Raw genomic sequence first — 12,050 nt, 5'->3', positions numbered from 1 at the left:
AGAGTTTCTTCAAGTCTTCAGATGGCTTGGAGGTCTACATTAGAACTCAGTGATATCACTGTAGTAGTTTCCTTTTCTTTTTCCTTTTCCTTTGATTCAACTTGTCTTCCTTGTTCCAAGTTATGTACAGTTGGCTCTCCTTTTCCGTGGGCTTGCATTGGAGCCCTGCCCTGCTCTCCCCAATAGCGGAGCATGCATGCGGCTGCGCCAGCACAGTTGCTTTCGCATTGCGCCACCATTGAGAAGAACAGGACTTGATGCCCCGCGGGTTTTGCTATTCCCAGAGGCGCGTCCGTAACGGTGCATACGAAGAGCCGACCACATTACAGAGGCATACATCTGTGGCATACAGCGCTGCCCCTTCTCCCTCCCTACTTGTCTACTTCTTTTGAATAGCATATGGCTCTAATTCCAACCATAAGTGTCATTCCACCTGGGTTTCAGTAATGCACATTGTTTTTTATTTGCCTTCCTGTGTTAAGAGTTTAAGTTGTTTGTTGCTCTGTATATCAGAGTCACCTGAAAACTGGCTCCTCCTGTCCAGCTGCTGCTTCCTTCCTATTTTTCCCTGTTCATTGGTGGGTTCATGCTTTTTCTAATTTGAGTTGTTCCCGGCCTCAGTCCATGGGGAGAAGTGGGTAAGAAATGGATCTTGCTATTTTTATTGAGTTGCCCTATTGCTGCTCCCAGCAGCTGGAGGCCTTTCTTTCTGAAGCCCTCCATCCTCCTCCATGGAGGAGTTCAATGAGATCTGTGACGCTCTTGGCAACGAGGTTCTTATCAGCTGCTGCCATGAGCTGCTTTCAGGAATCCTCCTTCATAGTAACACAGACCGTGCTCCAGAAAGCCGATCAGCACAGAAGGACTTGTTCAGAGGCATTGCCGATCCACACTTTCTTCAGAAGGTTCAGAGCAGAAGTGCTTCCCAGATCTACTTTTTCAGCAACTGTCAATCACGTCTGTTCTGCGGCAGGAGTAATGTTGCCTGCACTCCTTTGCTGTTACTTGCTTTGGGCCCCAGTGTCTTGCCAAGTTTGCCTGGAAAAGGCCTGGGACTGGGGCTGCTTTCCACCGGGCCAAAGCTGTCCTGTCCTTGCTTCCTTGCAGGATCCGGCTGGACAGCTGTGTTTGAACCGGTCAGCTCCAAGCCCCCTGCCTCCTGCGTGGCAATGGACGTCGGATCCAGCGTGTGGGATTCGGCCGCCCTGGACCCAAAGACTCCCAAGGAAAGAGGCTGGGCCACGTTCACAGACTTCCAGCCCTTCTGCTGGTAAGCGTCTGTGGGGTGTGTGTGTGTTTGCTGGCAGTCATCTGTTCTTGCCTGCTGCTGGGTGGCTGGATGATGAGCCCAATGGGAGGCCCAGTGAGGCAGCCAAGAGGTTGCCCAGGAATCCCATTGACAGGGCGTTCTCTGCTTCTGTTCCTTTTGGGTCACAGGCACGCAAACCCCTTGGCTTCTTGCCCCAGTGGCTCTCCTTCCTCCACGCAAGCAGCCTTGCCATACTTGGTTCTGAACTTGCACAAGGTGCAGCTAACACCCAAAGATAGAAATGTTTAAAATGTTTAAAAGTTGTCATTTCCAACTTATGGCGATAGTAAGGCAAACCTATCGTGATGTTTCGTGGGCTAGATTTCTTGCCATTGTCTTCCCCTCAGGCTGAGGGCTTGAGACTTGCCCACGGTCACTCAGTAGGCTTCATGGCCAAGCTGGGAATCAAACCCTAGTCCCCAGAGTCATAGTCCAGCACTCAAACCACAACGCCAGTTCACAGCCACCATGACCTTGTCTGGACGGTGAGCAGAGAGGAGTTGCACAGTCTGGCAGCAGCCACCAAGAGGGCCTCTCCCATCTCCTCCCAAGACTGTAGGCCTCGAGAAGGGCTCCCCGGAAGATCTTGAGGCCGAGGATTCACAGGGAGTATCTATGGGGAGATGCAATCTTTCAGGTAACCAGGATCTGAGCTATGTAGGGTTTTCTAGGTCATAACCAGCACTTTGAATTGTGCCCAAAAGCTGGTGGTTGGTGAAGCTGTTGCAACAGGGGAGTTGCATGTTCCTTGTAACTGGTCCGTCAGCAGCCTGGCTGCATCATTTTGCATCTGCTGAGCTTTCCAGACAGTTTTCAAGGGCAGCCCCAGGTAGACTGTGTTTGTTGTTGTTGTTCACCTCAAGTAGACCCCGACTCACGACAGCCCTGTGGGTGAGACCTCTCCAAGCCCCTTATTCCCCACTGCTCTGCTGAGGTCCTGCAGATTGAGGCCCACGACCTCCCTGCATAAGTCCATCCATCTGGCATGTGGCCGTCCTCTCTTTCTGCTGCCCTCCACCTTTCCCAGCATTATTGCCTTTTCTGGTGCCGAAAGTACCACAGCCTCCATTTAATCATCTTGGCTTCCAGGGAGACTGCAGGCTTGGTCTGTTCCAGGACCCATTTGCTTGTGGTTTGGGTTGTCTGTGGTATCCTTGGCACTCTCCTCCCGCTCCGCATCTCAAAGGGCTTGGTTTTCTCCCTGTCCAGCTCCCACATCCATCCGTAGACAATTCTAACTTTGGTGTTCAGTTGTCTATCTTTGCTCTTTAGGTTTTTTTTCTCGTTCTTTCATGACTACTTTCCCCATTTCTAATTTTCTTCTGATTTCTTGGCTGGAGTCTCTGTTGTAATCAGTGTTTGATTCAAGATGCGGGAAATCTTGTAACGATTTTGATCTCCTCGTTGTCTAGGTTGAATTCATGTGGATCCTCCATGGTCATTCGTTTTTATTTCTCTATGTTCACCAACAAGCCTGGCTTTGCACTTTCTCCTTTGACCTTCCTTAGTAATTGTTAGTACAGTCCGTATTGTTTCTCACTAGTAATATGGTTAGACTGTTGATCTTCCTTCCTCCGATCTTCACTCCTCCCTCTGAGTCTAAACCTGCTCTTCTTTGATATTTTCAATTAGAACAAATAGGGTGATAGAATGCATCCTTAGCTGAGCCCTTTGCTAATTGGGAACCGTCTTCTGTTCTAACAGTAGCTTCTTGTCCTGAGTACAGATTCCTCACCAGGACTATCAGATGTAGATGTCATGGCCCTCCAACGTCTTTAAGAGCTTTCCATAGCTTTTTGGGGATCTATGCAGTCAGAGGCTTTGCTATAGTCTCTATAAAGCACATAGTGATTCTTTTCCTGGAATGCCTTTGTGTGCTTCATGGACCATGGCCCTCCGTTTGCATGGGTCCCTAGTGTCTCTTCCCACTTGCTCCTCTGGCGTTTCTCTCTCCATAGACGATTGGATTCTGGGCGTATTTTTGCTATGGCCCTAGACTTCTTGCAGCCTTTTGTATCTGCTTTTTTAAAATTCACACACATATTTAAGAAATCTACACATCGACAAAAATTACAACATCGAACATAACATAATATCCAGACTAAACATAAAACTACCTACATACATAACTTTGATTTCCTGAACCAGTGATGGCAAACCTTTTTCAGTTCGCATGCCGGGCGCGGGGCTTCTACCCCCAGGATGGGGGCTGAGTGCCGGGGCAGGGCTTCCGTCCCCTTTTCAGAGGGAGGAAGCCTCTGGCTCCTCCCCCGGCGTTTGCCGGCCCCTGAGGGTCCCTCCTGAGGCCGGCAAAAGGACGATCCCAGCCCCCTTCTCCTCGGCCTTCACTCCCTGAGAAAGGGCTCCATGGAGCCCTTTGGCGAGGAGCGAAGGAAAAGCGAGGAGGAGGAGGCCGGGCATGCGTCCCAGCCTCCTTCTCCCCGGCCCTTCGCTCCCCGTCAAAGGGCTGAGACAGCGGGAGGCCCGAAAATGGTAGGGAGGAGGTGGAACGGGCACGCACCCATTCCGCCTTCTCCCTCGCCCCGTTCCAGGCGAAATGGCGCCGCGTGCCACCTGCCTTCACCATCACAGTCCTAAACTGTACCATTGAAGTTTCTACATGTAAATTTCTACTAACTAAATCTTCTTAAATCTCATTTTAAGCTTCCATAAGGTACTCAAGTTCATGCTATTGATAAAACATCTTCTAAGGAACAATCACAAAAACAATCTGTATCTGCTTTTTGAAGAAGGGAATGTGTATTGATCATTTCCAGTCTGTGTTGCAGTGAGCAAAATGGGGTTGTTTTATTCATTCATATTCCACCTTCTTTCCAGTACTATGACAAAAGGTGGGCTATAAAACATTTAAATAATACAGAATAAAAGCACCCGTTCCATGTACAGTATGTGTGCGTGCGCATGCATGTATGGGAGTGCCATTTTAAAAACAATGAGTCAATCTATAAAGTTAAAATATGGCATCCCTTCAAGTATTTAAACAGGGCTCTCATCATATCACCTCTTAACCTTCTCTTCTCCAGGCTAAACATCCCCAGCTCCCTCAGTCTCTCCTCATAGGGCTTCATGGTTTCCAGACCCTTCACCATTTTAGTCTTCCTCCTTTGGACACATGGCTCCAGTTTCTCCATGTACTTTTTGAATTGTGATGCCCAAAACTGGACACAGGATTGTTCCATTTGGGGCCTGACCAAAGCAGAATAGAGAGGCACTATGACTTCCCTTGATCTAGACACTATATACTTCTATTGATGCAGCCTAGAATCGCATTGGCTTTTTTAGCTGCCACATTACACTGTTGACTCATGTTCAACTTGTGCTCTACTTGGACTCCTAGATCCCTTTCAGACGTAGTTTCATTCAGCCAGGTGTCCCCCATAATCCTATATCTGTGCATTTCATTTTTCTGCCCTAAGTGCAATACCTTACATTTCTCCGTGTTGAATTTCATTTTGTTAGCTTTGGTCCAGCTTTCTAGTCTATTCAGGTCATTTTGAATCTTGATCCTGTCCTCTGGAGTATTAGCTATTCCTCCTAATTTGGTGTCATCTGCAAATTTGATAAGTATGCCCCCAATTCTGTCATCCAGGTCATTGATAAAGATGTTGAATAGCACTGGGCCCAGGACAGAGCCCCACTGGACACCCCACTGGTCACTTCCCTCCAGGATGAAAAGGAGCCATTGTTGAGCACCCTTTGGCTTCGGCCAGTCAACCAATTACAGATCCATTTAACAGTTCCTTTGTCTAACCCACATTTTACAAGCTTGTTTGCAAGAATGTCATGGGGAACCTTGTCAAAGGCCTTACTGAAATCAAGATATACTACATCCACAGCATTCCCTTCATCTACCAAACTGGTCATTTTATCAAAGAAAGAGATTAGGTTTGTCTGGCATGACTTGTTTCTCTGAAACCCATGTTGACTTTTTGTGATGATGGCATTGCCTTCTAGATGTTCACAGACTCTCTCTTTAAGGATCTGCTCCAGAATCTTTCCTGGGATTGATCTCAGACTAACTGGAGGATCATTGTAGGGATCCTCTTTCTTCCCCTTTTTGAAGATGGGGACAACGTTTGCCCTCCGCCAGTCGGCTGGGATCTCTCCTGTTTTCCAGGAGTCCTCAAAGACTATTATGGCCAATGGCTCCGATATGACATTTGCCAGTTCTTTTAAGACCCTTGGATGTAGTTCATCTGGTCCCGGAGACTTAAATTCATTTAGATTAATAAGGTGTTCCTCTACTATCTCTTTACTTATTCTGTCCTCTGCTCCATTATCCTCAGGTTGAGCCCCTTTTCTTTTTCTGAGAAGACGGAGGCAAAGAAGGTCTTGAGGAATTCTGCCTTTTCTCTGTCTTCTCTTAGCATTTTGCCATCTTCTCCACGAAGTGAACCTACCGTTTCCTTCTTCTTCCTTTTGCTGCGGACATATCCAAAAAAGCCCTTTTTGTTCTTCTTAACCTCTCTAGCAAGACTGAGTTCATTCTGCGCTTTAGCTTTTCTGACTTTACCCTACAAATGCCTGCTATTTCTTTGAATTCCTTGTTTGTGATTTCCCCCTTTTTCCATTTCTTATACATCTTCCGTTTCAAACTCTTCTCGGTTGAAAGTTCCTTAGTCATCCATCCTGGTTTCTTGAGACGTCTCCCGTTTTTCTTTCTCACTGGAACTGTTTGAAATTGTGCCTTCAGTATCTCCCTTTTGAGAAAGTCCCATCCGTCCTGAACTCCTTTATCTTTTAGTATTTCTGACCATGGAATCGCCCTCAATACTTCTCTAAGTTTACTGAAATCCGCTCTCCTAAAGTCTAGGATGCGTGTCTGACTCTGCCTGGCTTCTCCTTTCCACTGTATTACAAACTCCAGGAGAACATGGTCACTTCCACCGAAGGATCCCACCACTTGCACCCCATTAACCAAGTCATCCTTGTTGGTTAGGATCAGATCTAAAATAGCTGACCCCCCTTGTTGCCTCTTCCACCTTTTGGACCATGAAATTGTCTTCCAGGCAAGTGAGGAATTTGCTAGGCCTTGAGGATTTGGCTGAGTTTGACTTCCAACAAATATCAGGATAGTTGAAGTCGCCCATCACTACTACATCTCTCCTTTCTGAGTGTCTGGTCATCTGTTCTAGAAAGATATCATCCAATTCCTCAGCCTGACTTGGGGGTCTGTAGTAGACTCCCACCGTAACATCCTTGTTCTTTCCCTCCCCTTTGATTCTTATCCAGATGCTCTCCTCCTGGCTTCCAGGATTGATGTCCAGGATCTCTTCACTGGTGTAAATATCTCTGACATATAGTGCTATTCCTCCTCCTTTCCTGTTTGGCCTATTTCTCTTAATAAGGTTATACCCCTCTATTTCCACATTCCAGTCATGAGACTCATCCCACCAGGTTTCAGTGAGGCCTATTATATCATATTTGCTTTGTTGTACTAGGAGTTCGAGTTCATCTTGCTTATTTCCCATGCTCTGTGCATTAGTGTAGATGCATCGCAGATCATGGTTCCCTTTGACTTGCTGCTTGTGCAAGTTTTTTTGCCTCCCACTGTTGGGTCCTTGCACTGTTTGCCTTGTTTCCTCTATGTCAGTTTGACTATTTTCGCCATCCCTTTCGCCTTCCTTAATGTTGTCTCCCTTCCCCTCGGAACTCAGTTTAAAGCCCTCCTGATCAAGTTCTTGAGACTGTTGGCAAAAACATTTCTTCCAACTGGCGTGAGATGCAACCCGTCTGTTGCAAGAAGTCCCTCCTCATGGAACCGCAGCCCATGATCAAAGAATCCAAATCCTTCTCGGCGGCACCATCTGCAAAGCCAGTTGTTCACATCCGCTATTTTCCTCTCCCTTCCTGGACCATGCCCTTCAACTGGCAGAAGAGACGAGATGACAACCTGTACATCCATTGCTTTCAGCTTCCTACCAAGCGCCTCGTAATCCCTTTTGATGTTCTGCAGGCTGTGTCTTGCGGTATCATTGGTTCCCACGTGGACCAAAAGGAAGGGGTATTGGTCAGTAGGCTTGACCAGTCTTGTCAGCCTCTCTGTCACATCACGGATCTTTGCACCTGGAAGACAACACACCTCTCGAGACTCTTGTCAGGCCTACATATCACTGCTTCTGTACCCCTGAGCAAGGAGTCCCCCACTACGACCACATGCCTCCTCCGAGGCTTAGCAGCGACTGTTCCCTCGGGTGGGACTCTCAGGCTCCCCTGCTCTGTCCCTGAAGTCTGTCCATGCTGCTCTTCTTCATCCTCCTTGATAAGGGAAAGAGCTTGGAATCGATTCTCTAGCTGCAAGCTCCCCGAACAATTCCTTCTTGGCTTACTTCTCTTTGTGACATTCCTCCAGCTGTCTGCCTCCTGTGTATGGCAAGTGACCTCTTCCACCCGAGCATCTTCCTCTGCGTGGTATTCGTCCAGGATTGTTAGGTCTGTTGTGTCCAGGAGCTAGTCTGCTGGCTCCACCCCCTTGTGACTCACAAATGTGACGCACAGAAGCTCCACCCCCTCAGCCCTGCTTAGCAGCTTGGCTGTGGCTCTTTGGACCAGCGACATTTTGAGTGCTATTGAGAGGCAGCGTTAACAGTAATCCAGATGGAGTGTGACCAAGCCTTGCATCCCCATGGCCAGATTAGGGATCTCCACTAGCCTTTAGGACACAGAAACACCTTCCAACCTCAGGGTTGAATTCAGCAGTAGCCCCCCCCCCCCCCCCCCCCCCACAATGCAGCAAACCTACCTCTTCAGAGACAAGAAAACCTGCCTGGCACAGGCTGAATCCCTGTTCCCAGATCTATCTGTCAATAGACCTCTGTCTCGTCTTGATTAAGCTTTAATTTGTTTGCCTTCATCCAGTCCCTCATAGCTGCCAGGTACCAGTTCAGCCTGGAAACAGCTTCCTTTGTTGAGGTGGAATAAAACAGCTGGGTGTCATCAGCATCCTGGTGGCACCGGACCCCTGAGTGCAGCTGACTTCTCCCAGGGTCTCATGTCGATACTAAACAGCCTGGGGGCAGGACTGGGCCCTGAGTAGCCCCACTGGCCAGTGTCCAGGTGGCTGGACAGGATTCCTGCAGCACCCCCTTCGAATCCATCCCTCCAAGAAGGCTGGAGCTACTGCAGAACAATGTCCCCAAGTCCCATTGCTGATGGTAATGGGAGCCACTGAAAGGTCTAGTAGGACCGACAGCCAGACTCTCCCAGCATTTGCCAGTTCCCTTCTCAAGGCTCCTCTGCTCTAGAAGTGGCTGGATGTAGTTCCAGGCCCCTGACCATGGCATGCGTGATGGCCACTAGGAAGCCAGCTCAATATAGCCACCAAAGCCATCTCTGTGCCATCGCCAGTCTAGAAATAATAAATAACAAATAAAACGTTCATTTATATCCTGCTTTTTGTCACAAGAATCAAAGTGGTGTCCAGCATTAAAATGATACAGCAATATATACAATCTCCCCCCCTTAAAAAGGATTAAACAGTTCTCATAAATACATTACAAACAATAAAATCTAAAAACAGTAATACGAGAATACAATAACGGTGGGCAGAATCATCACATACTGTATATATGTGTATGGGGCCGGGTTCTGTTCCAGGAAGGCCTGCCGGAAGAGACCCGTCATCTTAAAGCTATCTAGGTTGGTAATTTGATAGATCTCATCCAGCAGGTTGTTCCATAAGGTGGAGCGACTGCGAGGAAAGTCCTCTGGGAGGTCGCAGTCAGTCTGGTCTTTGTGGACTGCAATAGGTTCCTGCCAGAGGACCTGAGCGCATGGGGCGGATGGTACGGAAGGAGGTTGGGCTCAAGCCATGAAGGGCTTTAAAGGTAATGACCAACACCTTGTACTATGCCCAGAAACTAATGGGCAGCCAGTGGAGTGACTTCAATATTGGTGTAATGTGGCCACTCCTGTTGGTTCCTGTAATCAACCTGGCTGCCATATTCTGTACCAGTTGAAGTTTCCGGACTAGGCACAAGGGTAGCCCCATGTAGAGCGCATTGCAGAAATCAAGTCTTGAGGTTACCAGTGCATGTACTACAGTTTTGAGGTCATCCAGTTCCAGAAAAGTAAGCCAGAGCTGGTAGCAGGCGCTCTTGACCATCTTATTCACCTGATTTCTCATCTGAAGCGACAAATCAAGAAGCACCCCAGACTGCGAACACAGTCTTCTGAGGGGAGCGTGAGCCCCTCTAGGACTGGAGGTTGCAGCCCTATAGCGGGTTTAGGGTTTAGGGTAGAAGCCAGATTGAAATGGCTCTGGATGCCTGGACTGCTTTCTTCCAAGTTGTTGTGGCCTTGGCCCTCCTTGGGGTGATCTGTGGGGTGGGAGAGTGTGCTTAGACAGAGGCCCCATGCCTACCTTCTCCTTTCCAGCTCAGAGGCTGGTCCCCGGTGCAGCTCTCCTGCAGACATGGAGGGCAGCGACTCGGAAGGAGACCTCAAGCGGATCCAAGAGGAGAACAGTGGTAAGGACCTGGCAGCGGTGATGGTGGTGAGGACTGGCCCTTGGTCCTGTCCATCGGAGTGGGGGCACACCTCTCCCTCTCCTGGCAGTGGGGGGGGGAGGGGCCAAAGATCCCAGCACAAGAGTGGCTGGCATGGTGGCACCCAGGACACAGCACCTGCCCTTAGGCTGCATGTGAGGCAAGGCGGCCACTGGGGCCCTCCGGTTGTGGGGTCCGGGTGAGAGGGGGCTGGTGGGCAGAGCGGTCTGGGGCATGTATGACTGAGACTGTGAGGGAAGGGAGGGGTCCTGGGGTCCTAACATGCTCTCCCCACCCCATGCAGTGAGCACAGCGGCCTCCCCTTGCGCCTGGAATGTCTGTGTGGCGCAGAAGGCACCGTTGGTGGCCTCAGACAGCAGTTCCTCTGGGGGTTCAGAAAGCGAGGAGGACGAGGAAAAGGCGGATGACATTGTCACAGGAACTATCAGCACAGGCTCAGGCCAGGAAGTGGTCAAGTTGACTGTGGACGCCAGGGACAATCAAGCTCTCTTTGCCAGGTATAGGAGGATGGACAGACTGACGTGGCTGGGCTGGGAAAGGGAGAGGCAGGCCAGGGGCAAAGGGTACCAGGGGCCTCTGTGGGGCTCTTGCCCTGCTCTGCCCTCTCTGCCACCTCTGGGGCAAAAGTGGGTGGATGGATGGATGGATGGATGGATGGATGGATGGATGGATGGATGGCCACCTGCTGGCATGACCTGGGACCAGTCTCTTTGTCTCTCCCTCTTTCCCGCCTCCTCCTCCTCCTCCTCCTTGTCAGATAATGAGATCCTTGCTTTTCAAAAGGGCCCGTCCGAGCCCTGCTTTTTGAGAGTGGCGTAGGAGGCCTTTCCTGTATCCCAGAATGCTATTTCCTCCTGGTCCCACTGCCTCCTTGAGCTCCTTCTGCTTGTTCCAAGATGCCCTGTCTTCCCCAGGGCATGTGCCAGGGTTGGTGGAGTCTGGCAGGGCTTGGGGCAGTCTGGTCATTGAAGCTGGAAGGGGCCTTTACCACCCAGGCCACTGGTGCTGCCACGGGGAAAGAACTGACCAGCCTCTGCTCTTATTCTGTTTATGGGTGGTGGGGCCAGTTTGTTGTGGTGGACACCCAGCACTCTTCTTCCAAGGGTACTGACCTCCCTGCCTGTTTATCCCTGGTCTTGGGTGCCAGGCCACATCCTGCCCAACAGCCCAGCACTTTTCTTTGAAGAGACTCCATTTAAATGGCCACGTTGAGTGTGTGGCGAATGGGCAGCCCTGCAGACCAGCTTTTTCCCCTGCTAATGGCGTTGGTTTCTGTGTTTTCACTCTGTCTCCTCTCCTAAGAGCAAGGAAGGGCCGTTGGCAGGTTGCCCAGAGATGGGGAGGCCGTGGATGCTTCCCAGCCTGCTCCGTCCGTTGGCAGGCGGAGATCCCACAGGGAAAGGGAATGGGGAGGGGGCAGAGGGGGGTTTTCGCCAGGGTTCCCATGAGTTTGCATCCCACAGCCTGGTAGTCGGGGCTCTTTGCTGGACAATAGGGACGTGAGGTGGTGGAGCAGGAGAGGGGGGTCCGTCCAGTCCAGGACTGGATGGATGGATGTATAGATGGAGAGTGGGGCCTGGATATTTCCTCTTAGGGCCAAAGGTGTCCAGTTGGGCCCTGAATATTTCTTCATCCTTGACACCACCCCGGCCCTCCAAGGGTGGGATTTTCCATTTGGACCTCTCAGTGCCCCCCTTGCCCCTCGGGGCGGGGATGTGACTGTGTTTCTAGTGGCCCGGGGTTCCCACATGTGCTTTTCAGGAGGAACTGTCTCTTCTTGCCCTGTAACATTGCTCTGACCCCTTTGGAGCTGACCACTCAGATTGAGTTTCTGTTCTTTTTTTTGCAGCAGCAGTGACTGTGAATTAGTAGCGGACAAGATGACCAGAGTCCTGGAGCACAGACCAGCTAAGGCCCTGGAGAGCAGCAGTGCCCAGCCGCACCGAAGCCCTCCACATTCTGCCACCACTGCCACAATCTCAGAAGCCAAGAGTAATAGGTGAGGGCGGGCTGCCTGGTTTCCATGGGGTCTCCCTCTGCGCCGCCTCCCCCCCCCTGCTTTGTAGCTGACAGGCAGAGCACATGCGAGAGTGTTTGGGGCTTTACACTCCTCTGGCTCCTCCTCGCGTGGGGTTAGACCCTGTGCCACCTACTAGGACCCACTTGTCTGTTGAAGGGGGCAGAGGAGCTTATCTCCAGATCTGCCCCTTGAG

At 50.3% G+C, this 12,050-nt stretch overlaps 1 protein-coding gene across 3 annotated transcripts in view; it reads left to right on the top strand.

The window, feature by feature from the left end:
• PPP6R2 (protein phosphatase 6 regulatory subunit 2) overlaps positions 1-12,050 on the top strand; it is a 64,116-nt gene that overhangs the window by 42,527 nt on the left and 9,539 nt on the right. The window contains exons 20-23 of one of the 3 annotated variants that reach the window (XM_042466502.1): positions 1,108-1,270; positions 9,707-9,798; positions 10,121-10,334; positions 11,690-11,836. In XM_042466502.1, coding sequence (XP_042322436.1) covers positions 1,108-1,270; positions 9,707-9,798; positions 10,121-10,334; positions 11,690-11,836 — 616 coding nt within the window. Of the gene's footprint in view, positions 1-1,107; positions 1,271-9,706; positions 9,799-10,120; positions 10,335-11,683; positions 11,837-12,050 lie in introns of all 3 variants that reach the window. The other 2 variants (XM_042466500.1, XM_042466499.1) reach the window with 2 other exon arrangements.

This window comes from Sceloporus undulatus, chromosome 5, assembly GCF_019175285.1.
Source record: "Sceloporus undulatus isolate JIND9_A2432 ecotype Alabama chromosome 5, SceUnd_v1.1, whole genome shotgun sequence".
Classification (NCBI taxonomy): domain Eukaryota; kingdom Metazoa; phylum Chordata; class Lepidosauria; order Squamata; family Phrynosomatidae; genus Sceloporus; species Sceloporus undulatus.
The sequence above is the reverse complement of the archived record's forward strand: the minus strand, read 5'-3'. Positions and strand labels throughout refer to the sequence as shown.